Source organism: Podarcis muralis, chromosome 4 (genome assembly GCF_964188315.1).
Source record: "Podarcis muralis chromosome 4, rPodMur119.hap1.1, whole genome shotgun sequence".
NCBI lineage: Eukaryota > Metazoa > Chordata > Lepidosauria > Squamata > Lacertidae > Podarcis > Podarcis muralis.
Window position 1 is genome coordinate 34102893 of NC_135658.1, and position 22512 is coordinate 34125404.

Genomic DNA, 22512 nt, shown 5'->3' on the forward strand with positions numbered 1-22512 from the left:
TCTTCATACCAAGTATTTTGTGTAAAAGCTACACTTAAACTACTGTCACAGCTGATGGCAATGTGCTAGCACATAGCACTAAGGACTTTACCAACATCTAGTTGGCACTTACTCCTGGACATTGCAGTTTCAAAGTTCTGTCCTAATGTTCTTCCCTGTTATACTGATCCTGAATAGGTAGTGGAGGGGACAGTGTGAAAATAACAACTGAAACTTAATGGTATTCACCATTTCTTCAAGTACTGTTTGCTCATTTGGGGGTACTGACTGTGCCTAAGAAATCTCATCCTTTCCTAGCACAGAACCAATGGAAACAAGCACAGACTAATTACTGCATTGGTGAAGGTAGGTAAATGTTAGAGAATGGTTCTTGTGCTCAGAACACAACTAGTAAAGTGCAAGGTGCTCTGATACTGTCCGACATCATTCTTATGTTTTTGTCAATTTGTTCTCACCCATACAGTATGCATTTGAAGATAAACATTTGTTTGCTATTGCAAAAACAGCACACATAATCATGCATTCTTAATTTTAATTGTCAAGTTACTTAGCAAAGGTTGTTCACATATACCAGCTTTGGAAGAGGTAGAAAATTCCCCCTGCAAAATATGCAGCTAACATTTATTGTAAAATTGTCAAGATCAGAGTAGGCCAAAACTGTGGCATGTCTCAATCCATACATTCCATTAACCAAACATAGGTTGTTGCATGCAGACACAGAGCAGGTACATCTGCTTAGTATTTCAGTGTAATACGAAAACGTTAGAAATGCGATTGTCCCAGAAATGAAAGGAAAAGCCTCTTCCTTTACATATAGCAGTAGACCCTTTTTACCTATTTCCAAATTAAAAGATGAGAAAGGAATCCTCAAGGCTTATTTCCCTAAAAGTACAGGTAGAAGAGCAGTTCTGTCACATATAATAGCACCAATGAAATATGTCCTTATATAAGGTCCACCAGGAATACTTATAGGCTGCAAAAGCTGGTTCAGTAGAGATACATAATCCACTGAGAATCACCTCCAATAGTTTGACCTAGAAGCTTGTTGCTACTCTTTGGCTTCAATTTTTGTGCATGCCAGAATTCATTTTGCCTCAATAACCAAATTCATTCAAGATCAGTTTCTATCATAGTAAGAATGCTGAACTCTCACATTTTCACCTGCTATGTAACAATTGCTATAATAGCGCTAGAAACAGGTTCTAAAAGATACTGAAGCACAGCACTCACTATCATTCTAAATTAAAATAAATACTTAAACTAGTTATCTGAACTTCTTCACAGAAATAAAATCCAAATGCTTGAGGCTGGTAGGGTTTCTATAATACTCCCCTTCAGCCTTCACTTGAAAAAAAGTTTGCATGTCAATTCTGTTTAAGGGCCTATGCACACACTGTTCTAACATTTTCTTATCTGCCTTGGAGAACAGCTTGTGTTGCTCTTATTGCATTATGATCCCAGCCTGATAAAAAAAAGTTTGATAAAAGAACTCTTAGTGGTCGGAAAGCTGTGTGACAAGTATATTTCTAGCACAAGCCCACCCTACCTGAAAAAAGCATAGAAAAGTGAATACTGATCACTAAGAAAGTTAGCATATTCAGAGACAACATCTCTGGCTATTAGGCATAGTGTCTTTCTTTTTTTAAAGCACTATCAATTCTCCCTGGCAGTGATTGCAGCAGTTGAAAGTTATGTTCTCATATCTAGTGTATGGGTGAAACCGTCCAATATTCTTCCTTGGGGAAAGGAAAGAGGATGGTGAAGGCTCAGAAAAAGGAAGTTCTGGAGATGCTTCTGTACAAGTGCCGGGATCCAGCATTCTCAGAACCTGCAAGAAAATAATCATTATGTTATGGTGAAAGTCCTGGAGCATTGCATTTTACATGATGAGCTTCTGAACGCCTTACTATTAAGCAAACCCTTACCCACTTCATTCACAACAGTAAAGGTAGGATGGGGCAATGTTTTTATCTCCAACACTGTTCTGGGCTGGGGGAGAACTGCTGCATGTTGAGCAACAGGTATGGAAACTCCAGCGATCAGGAATCATGACTGTTGGCAGAATTGCTCCAGCTGCCCCAGTGTCTTCAGATGCTGCAGTTTCTTCTGCATGGGTAGAAGTCCTGCATTCTAATATACTGCACAGTTCAAGCTGTTCAGGGCCAGGGCAACTGTCCCTATCTTTCACTGAATGGACAGCCCATGTAAGCTGGGATTTCTTTAGTTTGTGACTATACAATTTTGTATTCAGAGTATGATAGACCTGTTGGGATAGGGTTAAAGGCTCAATAATGTAGCATCAGTTGATACAATTAAAAAGATAATGCTTTGTGTTTTCAGAAGATGACATTGAAACAGCATAATCTTAATGCTCAAAAGAGTAAATTGAGAAATCTTTAATAAAAATATATATTTTTTAAAAAGGTAAATTGTGAAGCCAAAATGAAAGGGTTCTTACCATTTCAGCCATTTTCTCAGCAGGTGTGTTGCAGAGTTCTGTCAGCGAAGAGCCCTTTTTGGGACTGTTAGTGCTGTCAGTGTTTCCAAGCAGGTGTGAGGTCACTGCTCTAGCTAGCTTGTGGTTGACAGCTGCTAATTCTGCTGTACTATGAGGCTGTGCGCTAGGATAATAAGTTTGCTGCCTTCCCCATTGCAGAGAAACCATCAGCTCCTCCAGCAATCTGTATAGAAAATAAAGATAATAGTTTATTTTGGTGACTAACATTCTAGACCACTGTGAAAAGATTTAGCAGGGTAAGGAAGGAAGGTGGGAGACAGCATTCAAATGCAGAAACCACCAGATACAATCTTGATGCTAAAAGGAACATCATACAGTTTCTGGACAAAGTTTCTGATTGGAAATCTTGCATGAAGGACTGGGGAGACCTTGAGCACCTCCAGAGTCCCTTCCTGAAGCAGAGGCTATGACAATGTGTGCTAGAAGAATCCCAAGCCATGAAATGGTATGTAACGATAAGTCTGTTAATTGTTAAGGAGACATAAGAATGCTGTTCCCTACCCTAACCCACAAATATGGATATGAAGGACCCTCAGGTGCAAATGGGGAAGGAGGTGTTAGAGGTTGGGGGGGGGGGGAATCAAATGTTCATACTTCTGTGCAGCAATCATTTCTTGGCGAAACTGGTCACGTTCACTTAACAGATCCTGAATTGCACTCTGTGCATCTCTGGTTTGACGCTGGAGAACTGCTCTGGAATTAGTCAGCTCATCAGTCATCACTCTGTAGAAGAAATCCCAAATGCGGCTCAGACAGGTAAAGGAATTTATCTACTTAAAATCCAAATTCGTGTTACATTAGCAGATAACTTGCTGTTTACACATGAAGTGGTAATGCCTACAGGATGCACCCTGAATGGCTATAACTGAAAAATAAGAAGAAATCAGCTTGTTGATCCGAAGTACGTTATGTTGTTATTATGATACTCTTAGCCTGCTCCCCTGCTCCCCACTCGGGAACACTTATTCTCATAATAACACTGCAAGGTATTTATTTATAATTTAAAGTAACCATTTTTTCGCAAACCATCAGGGCACTGTACAACAACATAAAACAATTTTTTTAAGCAATACAGAAAATTTTGAACAGCCACATAGGCCTGCTGACATAAAAAGTCAAAAGCGAGGATGCCTGTCAAATCTCTGCTGGAAACGTCTTCCATAGGATGGAAATGGTAACAGGAGAAACCACCACCCACTCCCCTCTGGACTGTTTCATCGATCAGGCTAGGATATGAATTAGATTGAAAGAAGGCAGCTTTGAGTCAGTCACCCTGAGAACGTAAATTTGCTGCACTGACACCTGAACACCTTATCCAATGCACCTTATTTACTTTCCTATTGTGCATGGACTTCTCCAGCAAGGTGCAAAACAGCAGCAAGGAGGAGGGGTAATTCTGGCTGGCTACTTCTTTGGGAACCAAACTTCTGAACTGCCTTTTATCTTTGGGGCTGTGGTGGTGCTACTGATCAAGAGCTAACTGAAAAACACTGTTAGGCTTGTGTATCTTTTTATGGTATTTAGAAGAGTAAAGCAAGTCATATCTGGGAATGGAAGGCTGATACTTGGCCTGCAAGGAAAGAGGAATTGTGGATCTGCTGCATAGAAACCGACTGTACTCTCTATTCAATCTCATACGCAAGCCTAAGAGGGAAGCAGCTCGAAGTCAGCAAGATGGGCTAAGTCTATGAGGCCCCCAGTTATACTATTCAAAGTTATATGCAGCACAGGAGCAGCAGTCCTCAGAAAGCCCAGCACTTCCAGCCTTCTTCCACCTCATCAGTGGCATCTCCAACTGTACTGCTATGCCACTGCTCAGGTCTAGGTTGTTGTGAATAAGACACGAGGAGTTTGACAAGGCTTTCCTTACCCTCAACTGTCTTTTGGCTCTTAGCACCCAAGGATCTATCTTAATCTTAAACAGCCATCAATCCCCCCACAAATAGCTTTCCTGTATCCCACACATGGGATCCTTGCATGTCCTCTAGGGGTCAAGAATGGATTTATGTTCAACTCCAGAACTTCCACTCAAGGTGCAGATTACCAGTTGTAGTTCAGCAACACCTGGAGGGCCAAAGGTTCCCCGCAGCTAATGTATCAAGACAGCCTTTATAAAGTTGCATTGAGGCACAATACCTGCTTGCTAGGAATTTGCTCCTCCAAACATCACACTGTATAGACATCCGCTCCAATTGCTCAGATAATTGAGACACATTTCGCCCTAGGGCCTCATTTTCAAGGATCAGTTGATTTTTTTCACGTGCCATGCGTTCAAAGTGATACTGCAGGTCATCCCCCACAGAAGCAACAAGTAACTTCTTCAACTCCCGATTGACCTAAGACAAGACAATTATTTAACCATTCATCATGTGCCAACAAGGAATATGATCAAGCTACCCCTTGTTAATATTGAAGCTATCAAGTACAAGATGCTAGAAGGCTCCCCTTCCAAGCTTAGCAGACTTTCATAGTAAATATATATAGGACACATCACTAAGAGACAGATGTGTATCCTTAAACAAGATGCGTGGATACCCAAACCATAAGCACACTAATACTGTATGCTAAGTTATTTGATACAACTGTAGCTACTTAAAGTAACAAATAAAGGTAAAGGTAAAGGTAAAGGTACCCCTGCCCGTACGGGCCAGTCTTGACAGACTCTAGGGTTGTGCACTCATCTCACTCTAGAGGCCGGGAGCCAGCGCTGTCCGCAGACACTTCCGGGTCACGTGGCCAGCGTGATGAAGCTGCTCTGGCGAGCCAGCACCAGCGCAGCACACGGAAACGTCATTTACCTTCCCACTATAAAGCGGTACCTATTTATCTACTTGCACTTAAGAGTGCTTTCGAACTGCTAGGTAGGCAGGAGCTGGGACCGAACGACGGGAGCTCACCCCGCCACGGGGATTCGAACCGCCGACCATGCGATCGGCAAGCCCTAGGCGCTGAGGTTTTACCCACAGCGCCACCCGCGTCCCTAAACTAACAAATACTAAGGCGCAATTTGCTAAAAGATAAATATATACAGTGGTACCTCTAATTGTGGACACGATCTGTTCTGGGGTGGTGTTCGCACCCCAAAAAGTCCGCAACTAAAGCGGCGCTTCTGCGCAAGTGCAGAGCGCAATAGAGCGCTTCTGCACATTTGCGTGTGGTGAAACCCAGAAGTATACACTTCCGGGTTTGCTGCGTTCGCAAGCTGAAAAGATGCAACGTGAACCTAATGCAACACGAGGTATGACTGTATACGTATCTCAGAGGTTAGTTTGCAGCTTCAACATGTTGAGACCAATAGCTTTCATGTTGCCACCCAATTAGCTGATCATATTGAACTCTGTAACATCCTTGCTTCCAGAAAGCATTGGAAACTATGAAAGTTGCATGTCTCCATAGCACCAAAAGATCAAAATCATGTGGAATAATTCAGGTATTCAAATGTGCTAGCTACTCATATGGTCTCTGTATGTTTTTCCCTGTGGGACAAATAGCTGCTTGGGGTGGGTAGGATCTGCTTATGTCTCCACATGGGTGCTATTAACTTTTAAAAAAATATGGGCAATCCTCATCTTATATCACATCTAGTTTGGTCTTAAACAATGAGTGTGTGAACCATCTGAAAGCTGCACTCCTGACATTTTTTCATAGCAGGTAGAAGGAAAGGAAAGACTTAGTAGACAACTACAGTATATAGCAGAATTGGCGCTTAACATCCATAAGCAGAACAATGAGGATGAACAAATGTTACTAACTGCTGAAAGAAGGTAAAACAATACATTTCCCTCAATTTAGTCTTTCATTTGATGTGCATTAATTCAACACCACCATCCAAAATTACTGTGATAGAAACTTGTCCATTAAAATTGCTTGCAGGCTTCCCATAGGCTTCTGCTTGGCCACTGTGGGAACAGGATGCAAGACTAGATAGGCCACTGCCTGATTCAGGAGAGGCCTCTTCTGTTCTAAACTGATATCCCATCTACTTTATCGCCTTTTCTTTGTGGTCAGAACAGCCACAACAATACCAATGATACATTCAGGACTAATTTATATGTGGTTGTGAGCTTATACACTGTCCAAGAACCCTTACCTGCATAGGAACTCCACAAAACGAACACTCCTAACTATTGAACCAACCTATATACATTTACTGACATTCCAACAGACACAGAGCTGGCAGACAACTACTGCTTTCCTATGGGCTGGTGCTTAAACTATGAATCTCTTGAACAAGACACTGAATGTGTAGCGCTCATATACGGATATGGACTTTTTAATTATAATAGATACCATCAGTGTCACCTCTTGATCAGCCACTGTCTTATAATAAACACTCATGTCTCGTGCCTAACTCTAAACACACTAGGAAGGACATCCCATTGGACACAACTGAACTTACTTCTGAGGAAGCTTCCATAAGAGTGTGCTATTTAGGATGGAAGAAACAGGGAACATATTGTTGAATGGGGTTTCCTCTATCTTCCCATGAACCCTTCTAAACATCAGATAGTTGTTTATTTCTTTGACATCTGATGGGAGGGCGTTTCACTGGGCAGGCGCCACTACCAAGAAGGCCCTCTGCCTGGTTCCCTGTAACTTCGCTTCTTGTAGTGAGGGAACCACCCAGAATGCAATATGAATAATTGTTATATTGCAGTTCCCTGCTGGGAGCCCTACTGGTACAGGGCAGCTTTTAAAAGGAAAAAAAGTATAATGGATTAAATCCACTATTTGCTTCCTCACCTCTGTTTGCACATGGAGCTGATTTGAAAGGCCTTCCTTATCCTGTAGCAATCTTCTTTCGGAGTTCTTGAGCTTTGCTATTTCACTTCTAAGCTCTTTTTTAGAACCCGAGATTTCATCTAACAGAGTGAGGGTTTCTCTTTGGTGTCCTGAAGACTTGGGCATCTTTGCATTTTTGGTAGGAACTACATGGTTTATAGCAGCTTTGGGAACCAGGATTCGCACAGCTTCGATCTCCACGGCCGTATCCCCTTTTATCTTCCCTAGTTGAAGAACTCCAGGACTTAGTGAAGGAAGAGCTTTCTTGTGTGGGCTTCGATGGGCATGATTGGCTGTGGGCTGGATTACTTCAACAGATTTGGGAGGTTGCTCCATTTCCATGCCATCCCCAGGTCCACGGATGGGTGAGGTGGCATATTCAGCTGAAGCTTGGAGAAAGAAAGCAGAAAAGTGAATGCAAAAAAAGATATTTCGGTGAGATAAGTACTTGTCATTGGGTTGCGTCCAAAAGCTTCTGTTTCTTCATTGCATCCCCTCCAATGCATGCAACACTGTTAGTCAAGTTTTTAAAAGAAAATTGCATAACTAGACATAAGACCAATTTAAGAAATTGTTTGCTAGTTGATTTTAACAGTGGCCATATTTACACACTTAGTACCACCCCAAAAAATTATAGTTTGAAGCAGATTATCACTCAGATAGTGTGATACAATATAGCAGATTTATTTTTATTGATTTAATGTCTGAATATCTGTTAAGAAAGGTTTTGTATATTTGATATACTTGGCAATAAAAAATATTAAGTAAAAATCCTAAATGATTAGACTTTGCAATTACCATACATTTAGCCTCCCTCAAAAACCTACTTCTTGGTCTAAACAGATAGTTTTACCAAAGTCTTTCCTTTACAAATACGTGTAGAATGCATAGTTTAACATAACATTTGTTTTTAAAAAGGATGAACACTTACTGTTTACTGTATTCTGTAGTGTTGTCATCTTGTTGATGGAGCTTCACACACAGCAGGTAAACACTAAGCGGAGGAAAAAGAAAAATGCATAAAATCTCAGTTGCATATTTTAGCTGCTAATTCTTCTGAGAAATATGCCAAACCAGTAGTGCATCTTTTATCAAGCCATATTGGTCCAATCCAAAAAGGCAAGCACTGTTTAGAATCTTCCCACACACGTAACCGATGAGGGTGCAAATATACGTCCTAGCTGTGTTAATTCAGGATCCTTACGAATTGCTTGGCCACAACCTCTGTGGCTGTGAACAGCACAGTGACTGCTGTTATTCTAAGTACCTAACAGTTTGCTTGGTGAGTGAGACAGACCAGAAGTGATGAGCGGGGGGCATTAGAAACATGAAAAAGCAACAATAATGCAATTATCTAGCACAGTGCATTGCAGTTGCTGTAAAGAGCAGAAAAACAATTAACTGGACTACCAAGACATTCAACAATTTTCAAGTGGCCTGTGTGTGGGAAGCTTAGAAACCACTGCCTTCTACCAAATTAGATTATTGGTCCTTATAGTCAGGGGTGGTGCTAGGTTCTTCAAAGGTTTGGGGACCAGGCTTGTGACACAATTTTATTTTATTTTTTTAAAAAATAATGTGTTTCATCCATAGATATCAGGGTGATTTACAGTATAAAAAAGATAAAAACACAAAACACATAATAAAAACAAGAAAAACACATTTAAAAGGATACAGGATGCATACAAGTTAATATGTTAATTTATACATATAGATGCATATTTAGGTCAACCTCAGAAGGAGAACCACCCTGTAAGCAAAGTTTTCTTAAAAAAAGTTTGGGAGCAGGGAAGGAATAGAATCAACGCCACCTCTGTGCTCAGCATGCAGCTCAATATTGTCCATGACTGGCTGTGGATCTCCAGGGTTTCAGCCAGGGCCTGCATAGCTGCAAAAGGTAAATTACCCATACAGTTGGGCAAAATGTAAAGAGAGACGAAGAGGTTACTTTCAAACACTGCACCAGCTCTGGATTGGCCCAACACCATAGATTGGTGAGACACAAAAACTTAAGACACAGTGAGACTATTATTTTGAAACAGGAAGTTGACTAAGGCTGCAACGCTAATCATACTTAGGCAGCAACTTCCACAGAACTGAGGGGGTTTAATTTGAACAAACATGTTCAGAATCAGGCTAGCCAAGTTACTTCTTTTCCCCATCCTGCCTCATGACAGGTCTTTTCACCCATCAGAAACTGGCCCTTGAAGCTGTTGTCTAGAGTCTTACAGTTTTGGCATTGTTAATAACTGACAAACCCAAAGAGGCAGAAATTGTGCACTGGAAACTCAGAAACTAAGTTGTAGTGTCCTATACTAGAGATAAAATTCTTTACCTGCAAAGAAGCAATAGGATGATGCTTCTTCCACAGGCTGTGTGCTACCACAAATTCAGCAAGTGTGTCAGATTTTCACTTTGTATCTTAAATCCCTTCAGCCTCATCTCACTGGAAGCCTACACTCCTATGCACATTTACCTGTGAATTAGTCCCATTTGAATTTACTGGGTAGGACAGATGTCAGTCCTGCAGGATCCACTTTTACTAAAAACCCTCCACCAGCTTGAGCCAAGTGAAAACGACATGCGTTTCAAAATTAAAAATTCTGACCCTGTGAATTTGTTTTGAGCACTAGAACTGAAGTGAGCTCACAATCCTCACACACTGATCTCTGCTCCCAAGTCTCTCCCAGTCCCCACTTCAGCACCATAATTTGGCATTTGGTTGTCATTCTTAAAACAGTTGGGAGTCAGAAATCCTCACCCATCTTTTCCACGCCTGCTAAAAACATTCCTGTTTAGACAAGCCTACCCAGATGTTTGGAAAGCTGAGGTAATTTTAATCTGTTTGAGTATTTTAACTTTTGCATGTTTTTAAAGTAGGGTATTCCCCCCCTTGATTTCATCTTTTGCAAACCGCTTTGATCCCCCCCCCTTGTTTACAGCCAAGAGGTGTATAAATTTTATGAAACAAAAAACCAACAAAAAACAAGCCCACCCAGAAGCCTCCCGGTAGATCCCGATCCACCTTCTGCCAACATCTGCTATGCAATATACACTGTGGCACAGTACTACGCCCGAATGAGAAAAAAACGATTCTGGCTACCCCGCAGTACACTTTCGATGAGATCTACTTCCCAGGATGGGCAGTTTGGGAAATGCAGCAGCAGCATAGCTGTCAACCTTTCCAGCTGCTATCCCGGATTGTTAGTTATCCCGTAGACTGTCCCCGGGACAGGTGAGGCTACTGATCCCTTATTTTCTAGGCTGTTGATCCCTTATTTTCAAATCTGAAAGTTGACAGCTATGAGCAGCAGGTTGCTTCGCTACGAGGGAATTTAACAACGCGTGAAATGTCATAGTTTCCTCCCACCCGCAGCCGCCCAGGCCGCCCCCGCACCGCACAACACTCCCTCGACTTACCAGCGGCCCGGATTACTTGCGAGTAGTTTCCCTTGTCGCCCCTCTCACTCCCTCGCCATCTCTCACTCGTCCGCCTTCTCTAATCAACTTCCGCTCTATTGACTTCCGCATATAGAGGCATATCTAATAGACTGGCGCACAGAGGTTAACTTCCGGATTGCTTTCGAACTCCACGACCTTCCCACGACGCGAGAGCCCCCCTAACAAAACCAGTTGGGAAGCCCCGGGTTTTAGTGTACCGTTGATTTGAGTGACATCCCTCTCCCCTGCCTATAATATAGTATAGTATAGTATAGTATAATATAATATAATATAATATAATATAATATAATATAATATAATATAATAATATAATATAATATAATATAATATAATATAATATAATATAATATAATATAATATAATATAATATAATATAATATAAATGTATTAGCAAAGAGTTTGTTCTCTTTTCTAACTCAAGACTTATTTCCTTGGCAGAAAGGCAACAATAAACTTCAATCCCATTTGCAAAGCTAAGCAGTGTCCAGTACGGTTTCAAATTAGATGGGGCACCGCATGTTGAGATGCCTGCATTGCAGAGGGTTGGACTAGATGACCCTAAGGACCCCCCTTCCAGCTATATGATTCTATTCCACATTTCTCTACCCCCCTCCCCTCATGGGCAGCTGTCACTTGGTATAGGAAGGTGAAGCGGGAGCGGGAGCTTCAAAAAGAATTTATGAGGCATGACCGCGAGAGAAGTGCGCATTTGTTTACTCTGCAATTTCCTATCTCTACGCTTCGGTGCAACTTCACAGCGATGACGTCCGCTTATGTTGCGCTCCGTATTTCAGTGGGGAGTAATAGCCTGGCTCTATCTACCGTCGAGGCCTAGAGCGGCGCTTACTCTGAGCCAATCGTGAGTCACCGCCGATGGCGGTTTCCCCCTTTCAACGGAAGTTTATTTTCACCCCCGCGTCCTATGCGCGCGCCGGGAAAGAGGCGTGGCTTCGGTTGCTAAGAAGCGGTTTTGGTTGGCGAGCGGGCAGAGCTGGACCGTTTTGTTGTTGGAGGGAGCTGGTGCTGCTTGGGCTGAGGCAGAGGAGCGTGAAGGGCAGGCGAGGACGGTACCATGGTGAGTTCCGGGGTGGGGGGGTTGGAATGATGCATTAGCTAGTCGCCGTGTGTGTGTGTGTGTGTGTGTGTGTGTGTGTGTGTGTGTGTGTATATAATGCTTCTGCAGTGACTCCCATTGAGGGATGGTATGTTAGCGAAGAAATGGTGCTTAATAGCTCCTCAGTGGGGGTGATTTTTTTTGGGGGGGGGATGTGTTGTGACGTCACTGATTACATTTATTTACATCCTGCCTTTCTTCTGAGAAGCTCAAGGCAGTGGCCGCTGTTATTCTTCTCCCTCATTTTATCCTCACAGCAACCCTGTGAGGTAGGCTAGGCTGGGGATGAGTGACAGGCCCAACGCCACCCAGGAAAGCCCATGGCTGAGTGGTGGTGTAATAATAATAATAATAATAATTTAATAATACCCCTCCCATCTGGCTGGGTTTCCAGAATCTGGCAGCTTCCAACAGAACACTAAAATACAATAAACATTAAAAGCTTCCCTAAACAGGGCTGCCTTCTAAAAGTTTGGTAGTTATTTTTCTCTTTGACATCTGATGGGAGGGCGTTCCACAGGGCGGGTGCCACCACCGAGAAGGCCCTCTGCCTGGTTCCCTGTAACTTGGCTTCTTGTAGTGAGGAAATCGCCAGAAGGCCCTCGGCGCTGGACCTCAGTGTCCGGGCAGAACGATGGAGGTGGAGACGCTCCTTCAAGTATTCAGAACTTCAAGTGTTTAGAGCTTGGCCCTTCTTGTTCCTAGCCTAACAGTTTAACCACTGTACCATGGGGGGGGGGGGGGAGGATTTTGTGGTCCTCCATGTGGTGTTGGACTCCCAACTCTCGTTAGTCCCAGCCTGTGTGGTCATGGGTTATGGGGATTGTGTAGCCCAGCAATGTCTGAATGGCCACAAGTTCTTCATCTTTGCATTACACCATACTGGCTCTCCTGATAGGTTACCTTCTTCCAAAATCTGGAGAGAGAGAATTATCAGTTTGGAAGAAATGTGACAGCCAACAGTTTGAGCAAGAGGAGGCCAAAGTAGAGAGCAGCCCGTGTATATATTAGTCTTTGGGGATTTACTGAATGAATGCAGATTTGCTTCTACTGTGCTCTGCCTGTTTTTGTATATAAAGATACAAGGATACTATAATATTACGAATGTAATAAAACAAAGACAAAGGGAAAAGACTTAAGGGATATGTGTGCTTCAACACTGAAGAGGACAAACTTCAAGAGAGAAGCCCCAGCAACAGATGATTAGATCTAAACTATGCCAGCCTATGGACATCAAAGGGGCTTGCTGTAACTGCTGATCAGTGGATACAGCAATTCCCTTTTATTCGGTCATAATTTATTTATATGCTGCTTCTTCTACACAAAAAATCATGCTCAAAGCAGTTTACAACAAAGGAAACAGTAACATTTCTCAAAATCAACAATCACAAGAACAATGCCATAGTAGCATAATAAAACAACAACATAATAGCAAGTGTAACAACATAAAAAAAAATTCAGTGCAATAAGTATAGTAAGATTACATTAACAACGTTAATCTTGCCGGCAATAGCAAAACAAGGGAGTTTGAGTTTTACCTTGGTCCTAGAAACACCTCTTTCATCATGTTGCTCACCTTTGAAGTTGTCTCCTATATCATAATGATGTCAGATGATAGACAGGTGGGTGATGGTGCCCAGATGTCAGCGTTGGTCCATGAAGGGTGGAGGAGATAACCCTTGCTGTAAAGAAAAGTGAAACATAGAACAGTGATGTACTTTGCATGACAATCTGATACATAATAGTAGGTGTGCAGACTTTCTGTACCTTTCAGACAGGACCAGGGCCCCATCAATATGAGACACAGATTGGAGGAAACCTGGAACCTATTATTATCTCTTTCTTAGTTCCCTCTTCTTTGAATATATTTAATTCAACACAGATTGGGTCTTTTTGTGTGTCACACCAATCCACCCCCAAAATTTCCCTTCTATTGAAGCTTCTGTGCTGGGTACAGGGGAAAGCTTTGTTTGTGCTGTACAATCCCTGATGAAAATTGGATCATCTGTGCAGGCGAAAATGAGTCATGTGCCATTAGATAATGTCTGTCCACCTGTCAAACTTGGCCCATGGGGTGGATGTGGGAGATTAGGATCCAGTCTGCTGTCCGGATCCACCTCAGTTATATACCAAACTGTTACTTTAAACATTATATATACAGTGTATCCTGAACCAGAGCCAGCCCAAGACATTTTGGCACCTGAGATTGACCCCAAAATGGTTCCAGGGAAGAAGGGTGAGGGAAGATCTACATCAGGAACAAGGTGTGGGAGAAGAAAGATCAGCATTGGGATCTACTGCCCTAATGGCTCCTGCCACCTGAAGTAGTTGCCTCACCTTGCTTCATGGGTTAAATTTTCAGGTTACTGTTGTATATATGCATTGTGGTCTATAAAATTGGTGCTATAAAATGGAAGGTAGGTGGTACAAAACCACTTTCCTATTTACCTGGTTAGATTCCTGGTTAGATGAAACAAAATGTTTGTGTGTGAACCATTGGTGCCTCAAACATACTTATTAAATTTATCGAGATTGTATTGGAGTATATATTGCAACTCTTGTGAGTCTGTTGAAAGAATGAGTGATTTACAATACAGTATTTACTTATTTGTTTATTGTTCTAAAAATAGGCATCACATTTTCATCTAATTGTAGACAACTGTGATTAGATGTGATGAAAATAATTTCTAAAAAATACTTCATACATTTGGTGAATTTCCAAAGTAGGATTATACTGTATTGTATCATAAAAATATCAGTTTTAGAGGATTGTTATCTGGCAAGATGAAAGCTAGCGTCTTTCTTTAGTCTTAGGCCTTTGTCTGCTTTTATTTTTAGCTCAGCTTCTGTGCTTGCGAGTGTGCAATTTAAACTTGCATCATACATAAAATGGATTTATGTAAAAGTGGGCAGTAATTGTTCTTCAAGCTCACTTCCCCCTCAGCTGGCCATCTTCCTAAAAGATGACTTTAAGTGTAACTGATGAGATTGTTTAATGTTCTCAAAATCTCAGGTAGACTTTTCACGATGTAAGCAGCCTCCAGAACGGCCCCTAGTTCAGCAAGAGCAAAATTATGTTTGACTTCAAAGAAGTATGGATAGAAATAAAGGGCTGTATCTACCTTATTTATTGTTGAAGTAAACCATTGAAATGAATGGACCTAAGCAAATCATTAACAGTATTTTTGATAGGTCTATACAGTGGTGCCCCGCAAGACGAAAATAATTCGTTCCGCAAGTTTTGCCGTCTTGCGAATTTTTCGTCTTGCGAATTATTATTTAGACAAAGGAAACAAAGTCGCGAGACGTTTTCGTCTTGCGAAGCAAGCCCATAGGGAAATTCGTCTTGCGAGGCAACTCGAAAACGGAAAAACCTTTCGTCTAGCGAGTTTTTTGTCTTGTGAGGCATTCGTCTTGCGAGGTACCACTGTATTCTGAGTAGGAGTAACAGTGGCAAGTGTTTGTATTTATAGGCTTGGGGAAATTTCTGGTAACTTGTAGTTAGTCACAAAATCTCATGCCCATATCAACCTTGAATTGGGCATGCTGCTGATGCGCCCAGTGCACTGCACTGGTCATTTTTTTTATAAGCCAGGGCCTCACATGCCTCATGTGCAAGAGTAGGAGGCTAGGGTGCCTCAAATGTTTAAATAATGGTGTGAATTTGCTTGAGTATACATTTGATTGGTTATTTGCCTGGGATTTTTTTTTTTTTTTTTGGGTGTGTGTACTTTTGCCAAAGTGTACTATGTTTCTTTCATATATTTGTTCCCGCCCATAGTTTAACAATAATTAATAAATAAAACAATTTCTCCTAGTTGAGACTTGATATAATCTGACTTCTGTGGAGCACTAGGTGGAGCCCTTTAGCTGACAAACCTGAACCCGCCATTTCTTTTAAAGGGTGAGTGTTAGCCTGCTGCCCATTACAGTTTGTTCATGCTAACCATATTAGTTGGACCCATTTGTAAACATTCCCTATCCTCGGAGCATTGGAAAACATACTGTGGTAGCTGGAATTACTTTTAAATTGTGCTAGCTGATGCACTTAGGGAAAAACATTCCATGAGCAACAGTTCTGTTGTGCAAACAGTTCCATGGGTAACAGTAGTGCCACACGATCAGCATTGTTCTGTTTCATAAATACTTACAATTTAAATGAGACAATCCTCTGTTAATCCATTCAGAATAATAAATAGCACCATTTTACTAAGGGAAAAGATAATACCAATGGAACCAAAGGGAGCAAATGACCGGAAATCCAGTTTAAGTCAGAAAGGTAAAGTACCTACTTCCTGGTGGTCTAATTTCCCCTGTGCTTGCTGTAATGGTTATTGATTCTAGTGGAAACCCAGTAGCAGGACGGCAGGTCATTCTCAGTGACAGAAGGCCCCAGATTTAGTCCTTGACATGAAAGGATCAGGCTGATAATAGGGAAGGCATCTCTATTTGAAACCCATGAGATTTTCTGCCAATCCAATATAGGACTGCTCTGCAAGTGTGACTAAGACTTATCCCCTGGTCTGTTTATGCATCTCTGCCATATGCAGCCCCTGCTCAAGCAACCACATTATAGCACAAATGTTAAAACATCTGGTTCAGTGTACTGCAGCCGGTTACATTGAATATCTGAAATGGAAATGAATCATTTGTTCCTGATCGCTTATAAGGCAACTGACAACAAATGTCAGTGTTCTTTTGAAATGTGAGAGGGCTTGTGGTAGAAATCATGCAGAATGGCCCTTCATGTATTGGCAACAAAGTAAATTTATAGTGTAACTCTTAAATGGGGAATTAACGAGCTAATTTTATGAGTTGATCTGAATAAATAAGGTTTTATTGTTATTTTGTACTTGTGCACTTATTTCCAGGAATTTATACTGTGCCTGTCATTTGGAATCCTCTTGGTCCCCCACCCCCCGCAAACTTTCCATTTTCATCATTCATTACGTTACTCACTGCACTAAAGATATTAGATAAAGTTTTGTTTTTTTTTACACACACATACACCTGTTCAATATTAACTTGGTATCTGTCTTTATGATAGAGGATTTATGAGTATGCCATCAGACATTGTCTGCTCTGGCTGAAATTTGTATTCGGCTGAATTGCTCAAGGGTTAATATTTGACACAACACGAGGTGAAAGAAGTGTTTTAACTTTAATGACAGCCTTGGCAGGAGACTATTTGGTTAAACTATAGTACACAATGCATGCTGGCTCAAAATGTTCCCAGTTGCGAAGGAGAAAGGGATTGGCTGAGCTCTTGGCCTTCTGTGTAGCAAGGTAATAAATTTTTAATAGGCCATGGTACTCTCAGAACGTTCAAGGTAAATGCTAAACGTGTGCTCTTTGGAACCGCCTTTCCAGCTATTTGGTGCTAACACACACCGGTATCAGCTGGCTGAAGGTCACCTTTCACCTTCACTGCAGTTTCAGGAGAGTCCACGTGTTTTAGAAGTGCTTGGGAAAAGTGGAATGCAGAAGAGCAACGTAGCGTGGTGGGTAGGTAGAGTGCCTGGCTTGGATCTCAGCCACTTGAGTTGAAATCTCTCATTCATGTACACTCCTACATACGTTGCCCTCTGTGCATTCAAGGAATGGTGGGATAGAAGTCTGATTTGTAATTGCATTCTGAAACGATAGTGAAAAATTAAGCATTGGAAGAGTGGTGTTGAAAGGTGCAGTGTGCGATTTGTGAGTACAGTGGTGCCTCGCAAGACGAAAAGAATCCGTTCCGCGATTCTCTTCGTCTAGCGGTTTTTTCGTCTTGCGAAGTAACCCCATTGGCGGCTAAGCGGATTAGCGCTATTAGCGATTTAGCGGCTAAGCTGTTAAAAGGCTATTAACGGCTTAGCGGCTTTGAAAAATGGGGGGGAAAGTGGGGGGGAAATGGCGAGACTCGCAAGACGTTTTCGTCTTGCAAAGCAAGCCCATAGGGAAATTCGTCTTGCGAAGCGCCTCCACGACGGAAAACCCTTTCGTCTTGCGGGTTTTTCGTCTTGCGAGGCATTCGTCTTGCGGGGCACCACTGTATTTTCTTTCAAAGACCCATATGTTCATAAACAAACACGCATTTTTATTTCTAACTTCTGGTTCCAAACCTCTGTAGGGAAAAACCTAGATGAGAAGGCCTCAACAAATGTCTGGGCTCAAACCTAGATGAGAAGGCCTCAACAAATGTCTGGGCTCTAGCACCTTCTGAGGATTCCTCATATTATTTTTCCACTGGCTTTCAAAAGCGTGTGGCCAGTTGTGGTTGTGTACAAGGCCCCTTACTCAAGTGTCCTGCTGCCAGCATTTGAAATTGGCCTGGTGCATTTTCCTCCTGGCTATTGGCCACTTGTGACCACTAAGTGAAGATGGCCAGGTGCCTGACGTCTCCACCATCTGGAGGTGCATGCCTGGGGATCCTTGGATCGTGACTGTTTTCACACGCTAAACAACACATCCTGTAGAATTCTATCCATTATATTTTATCTGTGCAATCAGAATGAATTTCAGGAACCAAAAAGTCGTATTGAAAACTGCTTTCAAGCTGTCTGGCCCCCAAATGGCGACTAGGCATTCCATTTTTGCAACTGTAACTCCTGGTTTAAGGAGCCATTTGATGCCTAGCATATATATCTGAGTTTCTAACACTAGCTGCTGCCCCTGTGTCGAAGCCCTATTTTGTCTGCCTGCATGTTCCTATAATGCCCTGCTAGTATCAAGTTTTATTCTCCCCACTCTGAAAATTCTGCTTATTAAAATGGGCAAGTATTGCTGTCTTGAGGAGCACTTTGTCCTTATTAAAGGTAACATTTAGAACTTGTTCTATATTCAGTGAGAGCAGAGGGGCCAATTTTAGCACAACCTACTTGGTTTTAATTACAAGACTCTGATTCTCAAACACGCTTGTGTAATTTGTCATCTGTGGGTTGCAATGCTCTTTTATTTGGCTGGTACAACTTGTGAAGAGACGTGGCCTTGCCAAGCAGCAGTAATCCCATATTCACACCACAGAGTGCTGCTTATGCCTGTGTGGGCTGGCATCTTTTATCTGTCAGAGATTCATCTCTCCTCTGTCAGAGACGAGGCATGGAACTATGCATCCATAACTGTTTCCAGTAGGATACTAGTTACATAATCATTCTGCCCAAAAAGTGGGTTGAGGAGAGCTTTGGAAGCTGAGTCAGACAATTGGTCCATTAGTTCAGTTTCCATTGAATGGCTGAACCCTGCATGCAAGGCAGGTGCTCTGCCACTGACTGAACTGGATAAACATGGTATCCTTCAGTTAATACCTACAGAAACTGAGCAAGAGAGTTGTCACCTTTTGTCTCTCTGAAATAAAATATTTCCGCATATGTGGCTTAGCCCTTCGGTGTAAAAAATGCCTTTTAGGTTGCTTCTTTATGCAGAATAAATAAATAAATGGCTGAAGGGATTTTTAAAAAAATCTACCCAGTGAATGAAATAGTGTTAACGTCAATGTAGTGTAGCAATAGACCAGGTCCTGAATTTCTGCATTCCATCTAATTTATCCTCTGGACTATAGAAATTTCTGAGAAGCTCTAATTAGTACTAGTCTGAATAAAGAAGGTTTTCACATTCCACCTGAAATCCAACAGTGAAGAGTTTATCTGGGCCTCATGGGGAGTTCTGTGAATTGATTATCACAGCGTACCCTTCATTAGCTGAAATAACACTGAATGAGATTCTACACTAAATGGCACCATGTTGCAGAATTAAACATGCTTTATCCTCTGCACCTATTGGTTTGTTTTCCCAGAGCCTATTTTTCCAGAAGATAAAAAATCTTGGAATTCATATGGGCAAAGGCTCTTCTGAAGGTACACTGGGCCTAAGCCACATTTCAAGATGCTCACATTTCACAGAGTTTTTCCTTGTTCTGTAAATCTGTGCTACTCACTTTCTGCAGGTATGCTGAAATGTAACACCACAGTCCTCTTTATTTAATTTCTCTGATGCCCTCAAAGCTACTGCTTATATAGTCATTAAGTAAAGTAGCACGGAAGGGAACCACACCCCCAGAGTTTCACTTTACCACATTATACATACTTTGCTTTGTCTTAGACGTCTTTGATAAATCTAATTCCATCACTTTAATTTGGGGATTATTGAGGCATGTAGGTGGTTGAGCTATTTTGCCCACAATTACACAGCATGTCAAGAAAAAAGCTGGGAACATAACTTCAGAGTATTGGTGCTTTGCTTTCCAATATCGTTCATTAGCCTTTCCTTTCACTAAAGTGCAAAAGAAGGCGAATGCAGTGTTCCTTATATTTCTGAACATTTTATTATGGAGTAGCAGAGGAAGGCTTAACCCCATGCGGTGCTTTGGCATTTTACTAATATAGCTTAAATTGGCACAATCGTGTTTCCTTTCTTTATTGGTCTTGGTAACAGTTTGTACAAATGCTTTTTTGTCTTCCAAATCTCTCTATAAAATGGCAGGCTATTTTTCTTCCTTAGAAGCTAATTATTTGGGGAATGATCCTTCCTGCACAGCGTAGCTCCATTCCACAGGTGAATCCCCACTGAGTTTTTAAGCAGAGGTTGGATGGTCACCTGTCATGCATGCTTTAGTTGAGATTCCTGCATCACAGGGAAGTTGGACTAGATGATCCTCAGGGCGCCTTCCAACTCTGCAATTCTTTGGTTCTGTGCTTTAACCTGGTCCCCCTTCTCTTGGATTGCTGGGGCCTTTGAATGCATGCCATGACAGTTCTCCAGAGTACTTTTGGATCAAGCAGCTTACTTCCAACCCAAATGAGATGCCACATTGGATACTGAGTCTTGAGCAGAGCTGTTTGTCCTGTTGTATGAGGAAAGTTTCAGTTGTTAACACCTAAGTATGTGAACAAAACAGTTGGGGCTAATGTCCATCGTGGCTGTATACTGGAGGAGATAATTCAGTTGGTTACTGCTAATTATCAAAACATATTTGAGGGGGAGGAGTAATACATGCCTCCTTAAAAGTAGCAATTGTAAGACCACTGCTGAAAACTCTTGGTCCCCTTGTACTGGAATATTGTACCCGTTTTTCTTTTGGCCGGTGTGTGTGGTCCTATGGCTGGTGGCTTATTGGCTAAAAGCAGTGACTTATGAAATGGGTTGTCTAATGTGCATTCATGTCCTGCTTGCCCCCTTCCCATAGGAATCTTGCTTGCCACTGTGAGAGCACAATGCTGGGTGGGCTTTTGGTCTGATCCATGAGGGCTCTTCTTATGTAAATCTATTTCAAGCCAATTTCAAGCCAAGGTTTGTGTTAAAGGCTGCCATTTTCCCCTTGGTGGTTTACCTGCACTGTTGGTCCTCATGGATGTCTCTGTGGCTTTGAGACTATTTGCTTTGGTATCCTTCTGGATCACCTGCATACATTATTAGTGAAGGTACTGTTTTACTGTAGTAGCAGTCAGAAGATGGTGCTGGAAGATAATTGGTCTTCCCTGTGGAAACTTTCCTTTACAGTTCAGTTCTGCCAGGCTCCTCCTTGTTTCCAATCTTTTTAACCTCTGCATGAACTGCTGTGAAAGATCATTTGAGGAAAGGTATCATCCGTTTTATTGTATGCCACTTTGAGTGCAATTTTAATGCAGAAAAGTGGGATATAAATAAGTAATAATTAAGGGAATTAAAATCTGCCAGAGAGATGTTGCTTCAGGTGGTACTGCCATCTGAAGTATCTGTAAATAGAGCTTTTGTGGCACTGGTATACTGCGTTGTGAAGTGTTCTGCTGAGGGAAATTCACTATTCCATTGTGATCTTTATGGATCCTTTAAAAACGTCTTTTTTAAAAATTCTGCCAGACTTTTTGAGAAGCAGGATTGGCTCTGGTTTAACAGGAGATGAATTGCTGCCAGCATTTTGTGTACTTTGTATTACAGATGAATGTTTAATGATGTTTTATGATTACTTTATTGTAAGCTCCTTTGAGGATCTTTATGGCTCAAAAGCAATCTTAATCTAAATCATAATCTAAATATGATGATATTGAGCCAGTCAGTTTACTTTTCCCTGTTAAAGCAACATTTAAGCTGTAATCCTATACTTGTATACCTGGGCGTAAGCCCCATTAAACTTAGTGGAAGTTTCTTCTGAGTAAACCTGACCTCGATGTGTCAGACATGGGAAAGGCTGTGTGCATGTGCTTCCCAAGGAGCTGAAGCCCTGCTCTTAACCAGGATGTTTGGTTTTCTTTTCCACCTTCTTTATTTTCTTTACTCACTTAGCCTCTTTGATAGAAACAAGCAATTTACCATTAGCATATATTTAAATGAATTGATATGCACAGTGGTTTTCCTGCTCCTCTGGGTGAGGCAGTGACCTTAAATAGGAGTTGATAAACAACCAAGTTTACTTACTTCTCTTTGCAGCTTTACAGGAGGTATAAAGGATTATGCTTCTTATGTGCAATTGGTCATATATAGTGTAAATAAAATTTACACTAAAAAGAAACATTAAACCAAGGTCAGTGTGAAGGTAAATAATGTGGCTAGGTAATTACTTTAGTGTTTCTCTATTGGTATTTGATGTTCAGGGTCATTTGAGGAGTTTGGCTTCTTCCTTTCTATTACTGAAGTTAATGATGATTTCTTCTCAAAAGTTTATGCCTTTCCTTGTCTTGGA

At 41.6% G+C, this 22512-nt stretch overlaps 2 protein-coding genes across 3 annotated transcripts in view; one reads left to right on the top strand and one right to left on the bottom strand.

Annotated features, from left to right (window-relative positions):
- Positions 1-518: 518 nt before the first annotated feature.
- BLZF1 (basic leucine zipper nuclear factor 1) lies at positions 519-10873 on the bottom strand. Of its 2 annotated transcripts, XM_077927169.1 has the most exons (8): positions 10721-10873; positions 9112-9188; positions 8232-8294; positions 7262-7689; positions 4655-4854; positions 3113-3241; positions 2459-2681; positions 519-1828 (listed from the first exon to the last, which is right to left on the bottom strand). In XM_077927169.1, exons 3-8 carry the CDS (start codon positions 8257-8259, stop codon positions 1643-1645), a joined length of 1194 nt encoding a protein of 397 aa, XP_077783295.1. In that variant the 5' UTR covers positions 8260-8294; positions 9112-9188; positions 10721-10873; the 3' UTR covers positions 519-1642. The 2 variants fall into 2 exon arrangements, with proteins under 2 accessions (XP_077783295.1, XP_028582444.1); XM_028726611.2 differs by lacking the exon at positions 9112-9188 and having other exon boundaries at positions 10721-10872.
- Positions 10874-11676: 803 nt separating this feature from the next.
- NME7 (NME/NM23 family member 7) overlaps positions 11677-22512 on the top strand; it is a 79513-nt gene continuing 68677 nt past the window's right edge. The window contains exon 1 of the mRNA XM_028726613.2: positions 11677-11837. Coding sequence (XP_028582446.1) covers positions 11835-11837 — 3 coding nt within the window. The 5' untranslated portion in view covers positions 11677-11834. The remainder of the gene's footprint in view (positions 11838-22512) is intronic.

Coding starts and splice junctions, on each gene's coding strand:
- BLZF1 (XM_077927169.1), bottom strand. CDS start 8,259: ATGACAACACTACAGAATACAGTAAACA. Junction 4,855..7,261: donor AGCTCCATGTGCAAACAGAG/GTGAGGAAGCAA, acceptor GTCTTGTCTTAG/GTCAATCGGGAGTTGAAGAA. Junction 1,829..2,458: donor CTGAGAAAATGGCTGAAATG/GTAAGAACCCTT, acceptor ATTTTCTTGCAG/GTTCTGAGAATGCTGGATCC.